This window comes from Stegostoma tigrinum, chromosome 2 (assembly GCF_030684315.1).
Source record: "Stegostoma tigrinum isolate sSteTig4 chromosome 2, sSteTig4.hap1, whole genome shotgun sequence".
Classification (NCBI taxonomy): domain Eukaryota; kingdom Metazoa; phylum Chordata; class Chondrichthyes; order Orectolobiformes; family Stegostomatidae; genus Stegostoma; species Stegostoma tigrinum.
In genome coordinates, this window is record NC_081355.1 from 57,709,599 (window position 1) to 57,727,070 (window position 17,472).

Consider the following 17,472-nt stretch of genomic DNA (forward strand, 5'->3'; position numbering starts at 1 on the left):
CAGACAAGGTAAGAAAGAAATCGAACACGAAATGAGATAAAACAATATGCATGTACCTATCTCAAAGCACTCCGACCAAATACGTTTATTCATCTTTCATGAAAACACAAGTTTTGAAAACGTACACAGTGCAGCAGCAATAGGATTGAGCAGTATTTGAGTCTTCAAGTGAAAGCATTTCATCTTTGCAAACCCAAATGAATCAATTCTTTTTTTTCTAAATGTGAAATAACGGCAGTGAATAAAAGGTCCGACGTTCAACTCTTCTGTCCTTGCAACAATGTTTCACATTTAAATGTGATCTGATGTCTCAGTTTATGGTATGTGATATCTTTACTTAACAACACACTTTACAGCATATTCACATTTAACTTCTATTAACATGTCAGTATACGGTAGGTACTTATTTTGGAATTATTTTAACAGCATGGGTCATCTGTATTCAGATATTACAAAGTTTGATTTACTTAGCTGATAATTGGTAATTAGCACAATTAAAAAGATTGTTGTCAGGTCCCGTCCCCCCCCCCCCCCCCCACGGTTGTTTGGAAAAATCATCATACAGGGCGATAACTTCTGTTCATGCCTTACTTATCAGTGGCAACACATTATATTATAGTTACAGAAACAGACTACCGCCACAAATAAAACAAAACACGTAAATCGTAAATATCTACAACCAGCACAAGGCTGAGGAGTCAGAGGTAAGTGGAAAAGTTTTTAGTCTTTTAGTGACACTAGCACAGCTTCCCGATGTCCCTTTAAAATCTGTAAACCAGTGTTTGTGTTTATCATGAAAAGCTGAAGTTAGCTGTAAGCTCCCGAATCCTGTTCTCACGGTTCATTTTCTTGAGTTTCATCCTGCGGTTTTGAAACCAGATTTTGACCTGTCTGTCAGTCAGGTGGACGCTGCGGCTAATCTCTAGGCGACGCTCTCGAGTCAGGTACATGTTGAAGAGAAACTCTTTCTCCAGCTCCAGGGTTTGATGTTTGGTGTAAGGGCAACGTTTTTTTCTGCCACTCTTTGCAGTCAGCCAGTTGGCCCCATTTTCAGCTTTCACCTCCCCTATTAAGTAAAGGGGTGAGAAAGAGAGATAGAAAAAGGTAGAAAGTAGAGAGATAAGCAGAGAGAGGCGAGATAGATGGAAAGAGAGGAAGAGAAGAAAGTTTATCATGTTTCGTAATGTAATCTTCAATACTTGTGGTAGGTTGGTGATTTTAGTTGCAACCTTTATTCTACGGTGTCACTCGATCTACAAATGTTTAAGTTGCGTTATGAAATAGATAAAATGCTACGTCTTTGAATTAGCAATGTTAGTGGATTCCATGGCACTACTTTTTTTTTAGTTAGAATTGTACAATTTATCTTGTCAGCACCCACTGAGTACATACACATAGGGAGTAAACAAATAAGATTTTCACTGAATTTGTGACTGAAACGGATCTGTGGAATACATTGTGCAAGAGCGAGCTGTAGGCCCATTTAAATCGAAAATAAAATTTGTTTGAAATTCTGTTTGGATGCTGGTATATACGCGTGATTTTAAATTAATCCCTAACCTTGTTATGTACTTGGGATGACACTGTCTATTTTATTTGATTTTGCAAGAATCTCGTTCATTATCCTATTTAATACTTGTGGATTCTGAATTAATCATTAGTTATCCACTTAAAGAACTATTTTCATGCAATTTTCAGTCAAAGTTCAATATTTTGCTTAACACTGGTAGGCGTGTCTTTCCCTCTTTCCTTCATTTCCAATTTATTTCAGCCGCGTGTCTCGCCATATTTAAAATCTGTGCTTCACTACTGCTTTAGCCTGAGGAAATCATGCAAACTGTTTCGTGCACGTAAGCAACCCAAACTGAACAGACTGAAGTATTTTGCTGTTCGCTGGAATGTTTTCAGCTATTTCAACGCCTCTTCGGTTTACTTCATTTGAAATAACTTTCCCTTTTTTTCCGAAAGTTCTATAAAGACAAAACTAACCATCTTCACAGTTTGATGGCGTTTCAGTTGCATTAGTATCGTTTATTTGATCACCTGGATTTCTGACACAGCAAAAACTAACGATTAAAAACATTTAGAGCTTCAAATGTGTTCCTAATTATATACAATGTGCAGTAATAATGCACTGGTAACTAGCATCAAATATCTCGCAAAAGACTTCTATATCAGCCTTTCGTACTTTGGAAACTTTTTTCTAAATTTTTCAGGTTTTTTTCCTTGAAAAGATCTCTAGAACATAAAACATCCCTGGGTTCCTTCGAGTATTATTTATTGGCTGTGTTCTGTTTACTTTGGACCCTGTGTGCAAATATGTCCTTCTATGCGGTACGTTTAAATGACTGCAGAAAGGATTCGTGGTTTGTAACTTATCTGACAAGTTTAGACTGCGGCTACAATTGACTCCGGAGCGTGGGCTCGTGCTATAAACTATAGTAGGCATTAATTTTTACAGCATAGCTCACGCCCAAAAATAAAAAGTTCACAAGGTCAGAATAAAACCCTCTTTGTTATCCCTGTTGGCTGTACCTGCCACGTCTCCCCGCTTCTGAGTGCGAGCTGTATAAATTCCCCTCGGCCTTTTTATTTACCTACCTTTTGTTTCTTTCTCAGGAGAGTGTTTACTGCTTTCTGAGGGGACAGGAGATGACTCCTCGTTCGCTGAAGAAGCCGGAGCTTCTGACTCTTCTCTTTCCGAACCGCAGGTTAAATGACCAGGGGATGTCCCTTCACTTCCTTTTCTCCCCAACTCAGTCGGGGTCGAAGCTGAAGAAGGGGGTGTTCCATATCGGATCTGGGATTGGGCTACAAATGGAGAGGTCCCAACCTGCCCCGTGTTGTTATAAAGTGTCTGTTTGGATGTCGGGTAGGCTTGGGACAGACGGAAATAGCCGGGGACAGGAACCCCGCCGCTAGTAGTAGTGTCACTATTGGAGCACGATTCAGATGTTAGCCTTGGGAACGTGGAAAGATCTGTTGCTGCTGAGCTTTTAGGACATTTCTCTGAATCATACAAACAATATGCATTCTCCTCTTTGATATTCTGGGGGAAGGAACATGCTGCCACTTGCTGGGTTGCAGGTTGCTCCATACGACAGGACCTTGGGGGATCTGACCAGACCTCCATCCCGCTCATGTAAGGATGAGAAGTCAGGACCATACTCTGAGAGTTGTTCTCGCTGCGTTTGCTGAGGGATGGGAAAAGTCCACAGTTCTGCGTGCCGTAAGAGAGCTCAGAGGCAGACGGCAGGTATACACTGCTGTTGGGGTAATAGGCTCCTTCCCCGCCACGGCCCACGCTGATCAGAGAATCTACTAAAAAGGAGTTTGCAGACGGACTGTCTGAGCATGACATTGTTGTGGGGTAATTTGGCGAAAGCAGAAGCTATCCAGTTCAGGCTGACATTTCTTGTGCAAACACGCTGAATATGATTAGAGATACCTCCGCAGCACGACAGGCGGGATGGGCCAATCGACTGGCAGAGTTGGACAGAAGCCCCTCCTCCACGGAGGGCTGCGTCACTGGAACTGCAATAAGGTCACCATATGTAATCGGTAAACTGCAAAAGCGTCTAAATGCATCTTTATTTACTCGGTTCTACTTTATTAGAAATACTTCCTTCGAATAAAATAGGAAAAAAAACGGGAGCTCTAACATGTCGCACAAGATCAACGCAAGTTTCAGCAAATCCATAAAGCGGCCTTACTGAAACATAGCAACAATCATTTTCATATATTAAATTACTTGCGTATGAAGTTGACAGAGATGAAACTTTTAGCTATGCTATTATGCACTTTTCATCGTGATCTAAACTTGCCTGGCATTTACAGGCGAGAAACCAGTAGTAATCTTGACTTTCACGGTCTGCCTGTGATTAGCTATAATGGTTGCTGCTCCATTTTCACAGTAAGCACTATCATGCGGATCAATATTGGGGCTTTATTTAATTTTTAAGTTTCAGTGCATTTCTTTCACGCGTCTGTTTCAGAATCACAACGAGACAGAAAGCCCTTAAGATTGCATTTGTGTTTTGCTGTTTGCAGTCTGAAGTTTAACAGCTTAATGCGATGCGCTGCAGCTCTGTGGTTTAAGTGTAGAAGGTCAGTGACAACAAACTAATAAAGCAACATAACCTATTTCTTTACTCCCCTCGTCTATTTCACCAGCGTGGCATCTCGAGCATTGACCACTTCTGATATTTCATACTTACCATTTCAAGAAATCGAAAACATTTCTTTCACAATGCATTAAGCATTGCGGTCTTCGACTGTCCGAGCTACAGTAGAGAGCATTTACCACATCTATAAAATCGATCCCATCATTTCGACTTAAAAAGGGAAAACAAGACTGTTAAACAGAACTTTACGAGGCCCTTAACTACAAACCGGTCAAGTTTAAAACAAGGCGCGGAAACAAAACCTTCGTTCACAGTTTTTCTCTCCACCCTATCAAAGGTAACTATTGGAGCTGAAGAGATCAGCAACAACAACAAAACTGCAACTGCACTGTGCCCTTTGCAGAAAGGGAGCCGGAGCTTCGGGTTGTGAACTTTTCTTTCCAAGTGAGGTGGCGTTCAAGGACAAATATAGACAAAGTGACGCTAAAATTCTTAATATCGGTGCCGGTAGAAGTTAAGTGAGATAAAAATTAAGAACTGTTCCCTCTCCACCAACCAACCCCCACACCCGGCCAAAGATTATCACGGCCAAAAGAAACGTACGTGTTTATTAGAATGTGCGCTCCATTTCTCTCCGAATTGGTGAGTTTGTGGAATATCTGTACAATGTGACATATATCAACGCGACTCCGAAAAGGAGACATGTTTTTTTCTGTTTTGTTCGGCCACCTCTGCAATCAAGTGCAGCCAGCAATGACGCTCGCAAATGTAGTCTTTGGGCTGGTACCGGGAGTAAACAGTGTGATTTCACAGTGACAAAAGACTTAATCTCAGTCTCTGGCATTGCTGCTTTTTACTAAGAGTCAATTTGAAACCGCCCTCGAATTCTGGCCTCACCGCGAGCAAAACCCGCTTCGGCACCATTATTTCCACTGTTGTTACTTTAACTCTAGCGCTGAATTAAAGTGCAAACAAAAGATGCTGTTAATCTAAAGCAGGTTATTCAAAATATCGTCTGTGGTAAAGTCAGTGGGATATGAAGGCAGGCTTTACACGCACGGTGTTTGCTAAGGGGCCGTCTCAGAGGATTCCTTAGTCTTGCTTTTTTTTAGCACAAACAACTGCTTAGAATTATCACGGTCGTCCAGAAGACCTATAAAAACTTAAATGTGCTGTATCAAAAAATGAAAATATTCCATTTTGCAGTCCCACTGTGCCTATGACACGTATGATCATGGGAGCATACAAAGATTTAATGGGAGGGAAATAACAATTGTCATCTATACCAGTCTCATATATAAAGACTCAAGCTACTGTACACCAGTGCTAACTAGCAGCACTGTAATATATTGAAGTCGGAATATTTATCTGGTTCTTGGGGTAAATATATCATTGCTTAATATATTGATTCCATATTTGGATAATTTTATTGGTCTACTTTTGGATCGGCAATGGGCTTGAAGGTTTATAACCCAGTTTCCCAGTAAAACTGTAATGTAGATAGTAGATTGGTCGCTGCAATTTCTAGGGGCACTGCAGTCCTTTCTGAAGTTTATTGGTAGGAATGGGGTGAGGACAGTGTGGCTGCTGTATACATTAAAAACACACGCACTGGAAAGTAATTGAAGCAGCGAGGATTTGCGGGGAAAAGTTTCTTTCTCAGTTTCTAAGATGTCGTAACTACACACTGCGATGTTGTTAACAGTCAAGAAATATGATTAACTCTGCCGAGAAGGAGACAGACAAGATGAAATGACTTGATCGTAACATGACAAGAAAAAGATTTAAGAAATAGCTGTAGAAAACGTCAAAACCTGTATGTTGTGCAATATTTCTGCGGTCGTAACACGTTCCCTTTGACATAAGAAAGAATAACGAAGACCATTTTCTTTTCGTCAAGCTGTATTGCTCCGATTATTACAAGAGTTCTCCATTTCTCCTCCAACGAGCCAGCAATAAACAAACGTCTCGAATGAGGTAAACAATACGTTCTCCAGCTACTGGCCAAAAAGCGAACGTGGAAGGCGGTAGAGCGAGTGGTCATTCTGTAGCAAAAAATGTGATTTCAAAGCCTGAACAGATCAGGATGACCGCACTCAGAGCTTGGTCTCGTTCTTAGCCTAGATCGTGAACTTAAGACTGAAAGCCAGACAGAATAAGCCTTTCACTTTGTTTTGCTAAATAAAGATTCGAGAAGTCTCGTATACTCACGCTCGAGCTTACTTCCAATTACTTATGTCTAATTTCATCAACAAAATCTATGTAACACTTTGTGAAGTTTTAAACGTAAAAAGAGCCTCACCCTTCAAGTGTACTGTAATTCGTCATTGTATGCGCGCGCTGTAAATTCCTTTCAGTCTACCAACTAGAACAAGGAGCTGCCATCGACAGACTCTCTTTCAACGCGTACCCTCTTGATTAGAAAAAAACAAATCCAGTTCTCTAAGATGGTTTTACGCTGCTGGAAGGTCGAAGAGAGATGAATGTTTTGAAACTAAGTCCAGAAACAATGGCGCCCTTTAACTTGCTTTGCATTAATCGGTTTTACAGTTAGACATCTGAGACCACTGTCCACTTTGTCCCTGAGAATATTTTTGCAAATAGATTTTTCAAAGTGTACTTTAGGAACATGTGCAAACTAAGTAAATGAGTAAACGCTGAAGACTGGAAAGGCTGCGGTATTTGTGTTTCCGTTCTCTATATACAATGTTAACAACACGAAATGTATTAAAACAAAACGCTACACTTTTTCAAAGTTAACTAAGAGAAATATATCCAGATTTTACTCATGAAACACAAATTAATGAATACAGGCGGCAGTCAGGACGGTTAAAAGGAAAAAAAAAGAACTTGCTGTATTCACTTACCTCACCAAATCTGCAATCCTAATTATTTTAGTAAATTACTACCAAAGCATTCTAATTCAGAAAACCGCTAAATGAGGCTAACCGCTAACTTAACACTCGGTCTAAAAAGAAGAATAGCGTTAAAGCAGGGAGAAGCAAATAACGTCGTTTAAATAATCTTTTTACAAGTGCATTCCAATATAAAGCAAACAGAACAGAATCAGTAAACCCTAAAACCTGCTATGATAGACAGGAAGTTTGTATAAAATATACAGCAACAACAAAAATCAGTACAAAACTGCTTAACGCGTAGGTATGGCAAAATATTCATCCAGAATTTAACAAAACATAATTGCTTCGATAAATTAATGAAGGTGCGTTAAGTAAAATCCAAATATATTTTTTCTGTTTTATTTTAATATATGTCAGTTCAGTTATTTTACTTCTCTCACAATTATATATGAGGAGACACTTTAGAAATAAAGAAAAAAAACAAAGAAATAGGAATGGAACTAAATGAATTGAAATGAATAAACTGCGTTTAAAAGTGAACAGTAGACAACATTTCGCAAGGTAAGCTTCCTAAATGTGAAGTTAAGTACCTATGGTCATAATGAAAATTATTGTCGTTTATACATCATTTTATACTTACACCAACAGTTTCTGGCGATCAAGGTTGTTCAATTAAAAACTCTTCTAACAATTGAAAGAAAACGTTGTGATGGAATTAGATTGGAGGAACCTTGTTGTCAGTGTTTCAAATCTATTACCCAAACTGAATAGTGTGAATTATTTCCTGTGCTATATTCTGAATGGCATGTTGTTACCGGTTCCTTTAAAAAAAACGAGAAGTTTTGGGATAATTGAGATCTGAATTCCCCTTCAAGAATACAGGTGAAACGGTTCAGATTGCAGAAACTATGCATAGCTAACAGGAGCAGAAACATTGAAAAGCGTTTACACGCTCAGATATATTCTTGCTTGACACTTTATAATAAAAGAGCTTTCGACTGAATTTTGTTGAAACACGCAGACAGCTTTCGCTTATTTGAAAACATAAGCTGATGTTAATTTGTATAACTTACAATCGGAACCTGAAATTCTGATTTTACTTGATATATTCTGATGTAATTGAGTGCACAGATTTTTCTCCCCGCTGACGGAATTGCTCACTGGCTTTCTTTCCCTCTCTAAAGCCTCAGCCTCCCATCCAACCACAACGACACCAACCCCCCCCCCCCCCCCACCTCCCCAAAAAAGCAGTACAATTTAGTCGTTTAGGCCACGGTGAAGGTGACGCAGCGGGGGTCAGGTCACAAGCCAAAAGAATGCCTATGCTGTGTATCACGTCGAAAATAAAGTCTCGGTGTAAAATATACAATTACAACAAATTTCTCACATTAGTCTCCTGTGTGGAACTGCACTGATTGCAACGCTATCATTCAATAGTTTGATACCCCCCAACAAAGAGGTACTTGTGGTTTTGATACTCAATTTAAAGTCGTTCAAAACCATAACGGAACCACAAGACTTTTAGGGGAAAATGCAGGATGACTTCAACAAATATGAACTGCGCACATGATAGTTCTGTTTAATGTATAGCTTCAATGGTCCAGAATTAAGTAAACGTTAACTTCCATTAACATCTTCGATTCCATCTCCCTCTTTCAAACAAAGAACATACTGTAACCAGTGCCCCCAAATGTTTCAGTTTATTGCCTTCGAAACAAAGTTATCCTTTACCGAAATGTTTTAAAGGTACATTATTGTCTTGCTTGCGTAATCCAAATTAAGTAGTTACATAGAGGAATTCTGTAGGGAAAGAACTGCTTGTGGGAGCTAATAACAAAATGCCTTCGAATCTGAATTATACTAAAACTTAGTAGCTCCAAAGATGAATAACTGTGACAATGAGCATTCACTGAAATAGCAAAAGAAGGAATTAACTAGCCTTTAAAAATTGACGAAAGTGCAATTAAACTTTGGGGTGTCTAGACAGTTCTATTTTCCGAAGAGTTAAGTGAAAGTTCATAGCGGCAGGTCGGGTTAATGTTTGTTCTATGGTTCCTCTTACGGTTTTTATTCATTCTTCACCGTTGCAAAATACTGCCGGTCTCATTTGCAAAATCTTTATTTATTCCATGGCTTATTAGCAGAATCATTTATTCATATATTAATGAGACCCTGAACTATATAACGAAGGTTTATTCCTTGTAAATGACTAAAATTGTTATTTCAGCAACTGCGAAAGATGCAACTCTTTTTCGAATATTTTCCTAACAAACCTAAAGAGGAGTTGCTGAAAATGTCTTTTTCTAAAACAAATGGCCTTTCAATAACTAGGTTACCACTGACATTGAATGTCTATTGTAGGCAAAACATTGCCTTTAGCAATCGAGTCTTATTATATGTTGTCTTGATTAACTTTTGATCTACAAAACCATTTGCTCTGAAATACAAACGTGTACATTTTCAAAGAGCGGAAATCCAGAATCACTGGTATGGTGTGCAAGTGTTGATTCAAGACCCAGAGGGCGCTGTAACTTAAAGTGGGTTTAGCTTCCAACCCGCATGCAGAAAATATTGAGGCTCTGCAGTTTCTTGTTGGGAATCTACTTCATGCCATGTATCAAACGCCAGATAGCATTCTAATAAAATAATTAACATGTAAAATTAGGAACTGCCATTTTTGTTCTATTGCCTAAAACAAAGGAAATATCGGAAAGGCAGAAAATCATATTACAAATAAACACTGAACAGTATCAAGGTTTAAAAACTGAGTAACTTGGAATTTAACCAAACCAATGGATTAGATTAAAACCAGGCGACAATTCATGCTTAGTTTTTCTTTTTGCCATGTTTCTTACTAGATAAGCGCTGTGACGCAAACACACACATACGAAAGCATACTGTGAACAAAAATACATTTTTATATGAATTTCCTTTCAGCACATTGTTTTAAACAGTTCAGCCTAATAATACCTATTGGAAATAGTGTGTCTTAAGTAATTCTTATCACGGCCACTTATTCGAAATTATTTATGTCGAAAGCAATGTTGGATTGAACAAATCTGACCGGTTTCTCGGCAGATGCAATTTAAGATCAACAAGTAGAATGCTCACATGAAATCTGTTTCCAAAAGCCACGCAAATCGTGTTACTTTAGTTAATAAGTTCAGAATTATATTAGCGAGTGTTTTCAGTTCAATTTTTAAAAGGAAGCTGTTTCTTTAAGGCCTTTAGAGATTAGCTTTTTGTATATTTATTTCTTTAAATGAATTTCAAAAATATGCAGACAGATACATGCTGAATATATAACATTAATTTCTGCATTATGTGACGCCTGAAGCGAAAAAAAACTGATGTTCTTTGAATTTAAAAAAGTGTGCAGCGAAGGAGAGTATTTCTTTATATCTAGAAGTCAACGTTTAACCGAAGAGAAACGGGACTTTGTCCGACTAAAGCATATAAATAACAAAATTCAAATTAGTCCAGGCAAGCTTCCCGACGCACTCTAAGCTTTAACATTCAATCAATATTTAAGAAACGAAAAAAACCCGCGGGAACGGGTCATATTTTTAAATAAGCGGATGCCTTTTGTGCAAACCAGAGGCTCACAATGAGAGACGACTGCCTGCAATTTGCAGGAACGTGTTGTAAATTGAACTCAATCGTCAAGATTAACAGACAAATATTTTGTTTTTTTTTCCTGATATTTTAAATAAAACATCTGATTATTCGGGGATCCAAATCTCGGTTCTTTAGAAACAAGCGTAATTTAGATTTGCAAATCAAACTGAGAGAAAAACAGATCTATCGCTGTTTTGTGGCAGCATTGTGCTGAAATATAATACAATGGGGATCGGTCAATATAACGCAAAAACAGAAGTAAAATTAAAGGAAAGATAATGCAAAAGCTAAGTTCTTGAATTAAACATTACATCAATGACGAACGAATATGGCAATTCATTTTACATGTTGTTGTTATAAAATGATTTCCTAGAAGTGTTTTATTTCTACAGTATTGTGAAAACGAAGATTTCAAAGCTCAAGTCGAATAAAAACTGTGCGGCTCCCCTTTCCCGAAGGTTTTTGGGCGAAATAAACCGCATTTCGAAAGGAACTTTAATCCCTCCAATCTTTAATTGTTACACTAACGTAAAATCAGTGATGTTTCGTTGAGAGTTTAATTACATTTATCAAGCCGATTGAAAAGCCTGTAAAGTGTTAGATGAATTTTGGTCCAACAAAACGTCCATGTTGTATCTACATGGACTCTAATCACCTACCTTTGTTAGCAAAACGATTATTTTGAAGCTATTTTAGGACATTTCCAATGTATTTGGATTTAATTTATCATTCGAAGTCCTTCAGCATTCAATTCGGATTTAAAAACGAACATACTTCTTTTGGAACTCGAGCTTTGGAAAAAAGATAGACCAAATATTTCTCCTTACAGATTTTTGCTGTCCTACAGCGGCTTTGACATTGATCTGACTGGCGCCACCATGTGGTCTGAACGTCCTGTTGAAATAATTCATTGTCACAGTTCTACGGTGTGGCAACACAAAAATCTACAACGAGCCCGGAAAGACATCTCGACCGGCAGGGCCCCTAAAATCGAATAGTTTGATTCCGTTAGCCGCATTTTGAATTTTGAACGTATCGCGGTACTTTGAACTGTGTAAAGAGCGAGTTTAAAAATTGGGTTTATGGCTTGTCCTACTAGTAACCACAGCAACAGAGACCATCCCTTGTCATTTGCCTTGAATGCCACAGCCCCTTAATCCGGTACAACGTTAGCCTCAACTCCCTCCACCGTGTAGTTAAAATATACCCTCAAAGTTTTAATCGCAGATAGAACTATTCAAAATTAAAACAACCTCACACACAACAATAAACTTCTGTGATAGCAGATCATAATTCGCTAGGATCTCTGTTAGTCCTCTTGGTCAATCGCTTATAGTTTGTATCGGATTCCGGCCACATCCGGCGGGAGTCTAAGCAGTGGATGGAAGCTTCAGAGATGATTGTCCCTTCACCCCCAAAGGTTAGAGGTGACGTCCATGGCGTATCAGAAGTTCAAAGCCAGGAAACAAGCACGAAAAGGGAATACAAACTGGCATTAAAATATCGTAGTACAAATGAAAGGTATTACTGTACAATCATTGTTAAAGTAGGTCCGTACAAGTCCAATCAAACGCGATGGAGTGCTCACCCATTAGAAAGATTAGATTGGCGGTATTCTCTACAGAACCAATTTTTCTACCTGCAAATTAAACTACATTTAGATTAATGCAAATCTGGCAATGTCAACCGATTTCGTCAAGCTATGTGCCACGACATGCAGTCAATTTAGTCATGTAGAAGCGAACTGAAGTTACGTGATCATATATTTGATTTGAATTTCTACGTCTTCCAAAAAATAAGCCAAAGACAAGCATACAAATGGATTTAGGATGAAGTGGAATGTTACCAGCTTTAATGATTGTTGACTACGTACATGAAACACACAATAATACAGTTCTTTGCAGGTATTTTACTTTACGTCATGAATACCCGGCAAAGTTGAAGAAGCCTACATGGATCGTTCTCAAGAAGAAAAACATGTTTGTTTCTCAACCTCGAAACTCACTGTGCGATCTCTGGACGCGTACATGCAGGTCTTACACCCTTTTATTCAAACCGATAAATATAAATTATATACAAGTGTTAAGGAAATTTTGGCACCACATTTAATTAATCATAATTAAAAATATCCTTCTAAAGGGAGTTGTAGTTCGTTTTTTTTAATCTAAGCGTTTAATGCAAAACAATAACACCCCAGTGCATGGTGCATAGTCCAGCCATTTTAATATGTTTCAATGTCTTGCAAATGAAACCAACTTTGCCGGAAAAAAGGGATAAAGGCAAATACTCGACCGCTGTCATCTATCATTTCATGTGAGAGTACAAGGAAACCGCCTACTTTTAATGAGGGTTCTGACGGAGACCACACAAACATTTAGATTCGATTGATTTAATAAAAAGAGCTATTTTAAAAGGCTGGCATATGTTATCAGGTAACGAATACGCAATCTTTGTAAAATGAGGCCTATAGGCATATCGGCCTATAAAAGATTACACGATGATGTACAGGAAATGTTACCTTTGTGCAATAAAACACGTATGTGTTCAATGAAAATAATTTTCTGTCTTTGGTTCACACGGACAAAGATGGCTTCAATATTGTAAGTACTGCAGACTTGTCATCTTTTGAAGGAATCCGTGAAAATAATCGATGTATGAGCAGCAGTTTTTAAACTCTATTCCTATTTAAAACAGTCAATACACATTCATATTGTACCAAAAGAGCAAGATATTTACAATAATTTGTGCTCAAGTATGCCATTATGGGTAGTATCCTTTCTCTTTGAAAAGTTAAACGTAAAAACTGCATTTGCAAATAACGACGCACAATATGTCAAGTACAAATAACCACTCACGGATTGCTTCAGCAAGCATAAAATAGCCCGTTTTCTATAACTCCAAGCTATGTTTTAAACGGTAAAGTGTTTATATAGAGAGTACCACGCCAAAAAAGGTACAAACTTTACATTCTAAACAGAATTTAATTACACTTGCTTATTTTAGAGGCGAACATGAATTTGACACAAAAAACGCCTGTGATTCCCAGCAGCAGCCATCTTTTGAGAATGAATTCCAAGTTGCATATTTACATGCATACTCTCCGTTTGGGGTAAAGAGGGGTGGAAGGGGAACTACTCCTCATTATTTATAGAAAAAAATACACGGTTTTATTGTAGAGATCTAGGTTTTAATCTGTCTTTTATACAGATAAGTTTCAGTGTCCTAAGCAGTGATGAGCAGGCATTGTTTAGAGAACAGTCGCGCTAACACACCCCCCACCCAACCCCCACGCACCGCCCCCCCCCCCCCCACCCTTACGGAAAGGTCAGTTACAAAAAGAATGAAGTTGGTTGCTACTCCTTGTAACTGAAGATAAAAAATATATATCCAATAGTTGTGATTGATAGTGAGCGCCACTGAAAGCTTCCTAATCTAAAGCATGCGCACATTTTATTACTTTGTTTTTATATTGCAGCTGGTCCACAACAGTCAACTGGTTCTCCTAGGGCTCCAATACACAGGTCTGTATTCAAAACGATGCTGCATTCTCCTTCGAATTAAGACAAATCTGTTTCGCTGAACTAAATCCAAGCATTCACATTGGCATCTCAACAATTATGTCTCGAGACACCCTTTGTACAAAGCATGTAGATCACACAAGTTAGAATATAATAATGTGTGCTATGTGAAACAAACGATGATCATTAATTCCAGTTACTTTTTAAAGTTGAAAGTTAGACGTCCCAGTTAGTTTTGCAAAGTTGTCGGGCCTGTCAAGACTGTACTAAAGTATCTGCTCTCAACTCGAACTTGAGTTTATGTTTTACCTCTGCATTCGGCCCTGGCCGCTTTCTTCGTAGAAGGAGAACATAGGGCGGAGAAATTCACCTTTGTAATCGCAGTCTAATCTCAGAGCAATGGATTCGTGGTGTAATACTGAAGGCGGTCCCTGTTTAACTTCTTTTCCTTCATCCTCCTGTTCTGAAACCAAATTTTAACTTGCCGGTCGGTTAAGTTGAGCATCCGGGAAAGTTGCAGCCGCTTCTCTTTGTTGATGTAGACACTGAAAAAAAATTCTCTTTCCAGCTCCCGGATCTGGTACTTGGTATAGGGGCACCGCTTTTTGCGCGTACGCTGGCCACCTGTAACAGGTAAACAGTGAGTTAAACTTTGGTCGTTGTCAGTGAGACGAATACTCAGCTTCCCGGTCGTCAATATATGCTTTACTCTGAACACTTCCAAAAGGAAAGGGGAGGCAACTCTGCAAGATTTCCAATTTTCATACAGCAGTTTTATTTTCTCTCTCAGCTTTACCCGAAGTAAAGAATTGTCCACATAACGTAACAGCATGCTTTTTTTCATATTTTGCCCGGCCCTAGTGATAAAAGATGGCTGCCTCGATTTACATAGATTCAAATGGATGTGGACTTTTCAAGTTTTAAGTGGGTTATAGTCTCATTCCAACCTTATCCTTGTAAGTTAAAAATGAGTCTCCCGGTGTTAAACGTTAACTACAATTTTAAAAAGGGACTTTTATATTAAAGAGGGGGACAGTTCCACGATGCGTGCATTTAAGACAGAAAATGGGACATTGAAAAGTGCAAAAAGTTTTAATTTATCCGGAAGCGCGTCAACTAAAAAGGGCTAGAGAATGGGATACTTGAGGTGCCTTTTTAGAGGGACTGAGAAGCAGGAATTAATTTTCTGAGGGGAGGGAACTTAATTCCAGTCGTTCCGCATCGTAAGACTCAACATGAAGCAGTCTTCAGAGGTAACATTGTAGCCTTAAGACTCTGCCGATGAAATGCCCAACTATGAAATGTGATTATTAAATAAAATACTGTCACCCAGCCCTGAAATAAGTTTTTATGATGGAAGCTCCATGCTAAGGGTATTGCAGTATTTATATAGCTGTTAAAAATGTCATTTTGCCACATTACGTTTTAGAGCGGTTACTTATGGAACCGAATACAACCTATAAATAGAGTTTTTGTGTCAACACATGTGTTTTATGGAATCACTGAGTTGCATTAATACTTACAAAGATCACCGGTAGCCAAAAGCAATTTTTCATAAATTTACACTTAGTAATTTAATTGATCAGATTTTTTAACTCCAAACCCGCTTTTTGAGATGCTGGTGGAAGGATTTTAATGCAGCGATTGGCTGGAGTTATTTCACGGCCAATTTCAAAGCTGGACACGTGATCCTGTCATTTATATAAAAAAAAGTTTTGTTGGGAAATCTACAGGCCATCCATAAACCCCCTTATATGCTTATAAAACAGCACATAAAATTTTTAACAGCAGCGCGCGAGATCGCAAAACTTTCTCTCACAAGTGGGCACTGACTCTACCTACTGGAGTTGCTGCCTTTCTCCTCATTGTTGCCGGAAGAAGACTCCGGGCTGCTACTCCCGGGGCTCGTCTCCTTCTCCACAGACACTCTCGAGGTCTCCGAACTTGAAGTTGCCGCAGACGGCGCTTTATCTGGGCTCTTCTCCCCGCAATATTCCGACTGCTGATTCTCACTAGAACCGTAGGCAGTCTCGAAAAACTGGTCAAATCCTTGCGGCAAAACCCCGTTCCTCCCCACCGGGTTGTAGAAGCTGGAGGACGCGTTGGAGCTGGGGTGGTAAACGTTGGCGCTATTTTTCATTAACATCTCGCCCATGGTACTGGCAGGCAGACATTCTCTGTGCATCAGCTCCTCTGCGGAGTAGCAGTGCGGGAGGTTCCCCCTGTGATGCCACTTATTGGAAGGATCGATGGCATAGTCTCTGAAGGTAACTTCTCGCACAGGTTGAACCTGGGGTATATTGGACGAGTAGGAGTATGTCATGGGGCGAGAAGCCGGCGTTTGGGGTAGAAAAGAAGGCAGACTGGAGAAATCCGGACCCGAGACATAATAGGTGCAGCTAGGCAAATAAAGATTAGAGCCACAAGAAACCCGCTCATCAAAATCCATCATCGCTTGCTTGGGGTCCCCTAGCGCAAGAATAGCTTGCATTCGCAGAGCTAAACATGGTCCTTAGATGCTGCTGCCTCTTTGAAGCTGATCCGCGGAGTAAAAATTTGGAAACGTAAGCTGACGTGGAAATGTATCTCCATACATCGCAGGGACAGGGCAGTCATGTGACCAGATGCCTGGAGAAATTGACATGCATCACTTTGGATTCCCCCCTCGCACCAGGAGTGCAAAGCTCTTTACATCCCAGCTCTGCACATTTCGAAAGAGGGAAAGGGAAGCTCGAATAATGCTGTGAAGGTGTTCAACCTTCACACCAGAGACGCATTTGGCACACTCACTTCACGGCGCTCCGACCAGCTGCGTTGCAGCCAGGGTAGACGCGAAATCACACTTAACAATTTCCACAGTGGAAATGTATCAGAACCTCTATTTTCTCCAACAAAATGCTTTCGACCGATCTCTTCCATGTTGATTCTGCGGAATATTCGGCAATTATATTGACAAATAACCTCCCTTGTTTTATCGTTTATTTTAGCCTTTTAAAAATGAAAGGCTGTTATGTTTTGTGCTTATGTCGCCTGCACAGAATTTGTCAAATCACGAACAAATAAACACCAACGTTTTTATAAGAAATCTTACCGCCGTATATTACGGCGAGACTGAAATCTTTAAATAGGCAGATCCCGTTTTCAGTAAAATAGCCTCCAATCTTTTCTGAAAATCTCCTATAGACCACACAGATGCGCGGAGAAGCAAAGTTAGACCGTATGAGACTTCGACGCGGATCTAGTTTGTATTTCTTTTTAGCTTATCTATCATCGTTAGATTATTCCTGCTGCAAACAAAAAAACCCAATCTGGACAAATCTGCCGAGTATGCGAGACGGACAGACTTTTATTTTC

The 17,472-nt window shown here is 39.3% G+C and overlaps 2 protein-coding genes across 7 annotated transcripts; both read right to left on the bottom strand.

Moving 5' to 3' along the window:
• Positions 1-540: 540 nt before the first annotated feature.
• Positions 541-8,125, bottom strand: hoxa10b (homeobox A10b). 6 transcript variants are annotated; one of them, XM_059654220.1, is made up of 3 exons: positions 8,056-8,125; positions 2,602-6,169; positions 541-1,066 (listed from the first exon to the last, which is right to left on the bottom strand). In XM_059654220.1, exons 2-3 carry the CDS (start codon positions 3,359-3,361, stop codon positions 792-794), a joined length of 1,035 nt encoding a protein of 344 aa, XP_059510203.1. In that variant the 5' UTR covers positions 3,362-6,169; positions 8,056-8,125; the 3' UTR covers positions 541-791. The 6 variants fall into 6 exon arrangements, with proteins under 6 accessions (XP_059510203.1, XP_048412460.1, XP_048412469.1 ...); XM_048556503.2 differs by lacking the exon at positions 8,056-8,125 and adding an exon at positions 7,623-7,876; XM_048556512.2 differs by lacking the exon at positions 8,056-8,125 and having other exon boundaries at positions 2,602-4,334; positions 5,939-6,399.
• A 5,793-nt stretch (positions 8,126-13,918) lies between these two features.
• On the bottom strand, positions 13,919-16,696 carry hoxa11b (homeobox A11b). Its single transcript, XM_048549281.2, has 2 exons — positions 15,961-16,696; positions 13,919-14,742 (listed from the first exon to the last, which is right to left on the bottom strand). Exons 1-2 carry the CDS (start codon positions 16,607-16,609, stop codon positions 14,510-14,512), a joined length of 882 nt encoding a protein of 293 aa, XP_048405238.1. The 5' UTR covers positions 16,610-16,696; the 3' UTR covers positions 13,919-14,509.
• Between the last annotated feature and the right edge of the window lie 776 nt (positions 16,697-17,472).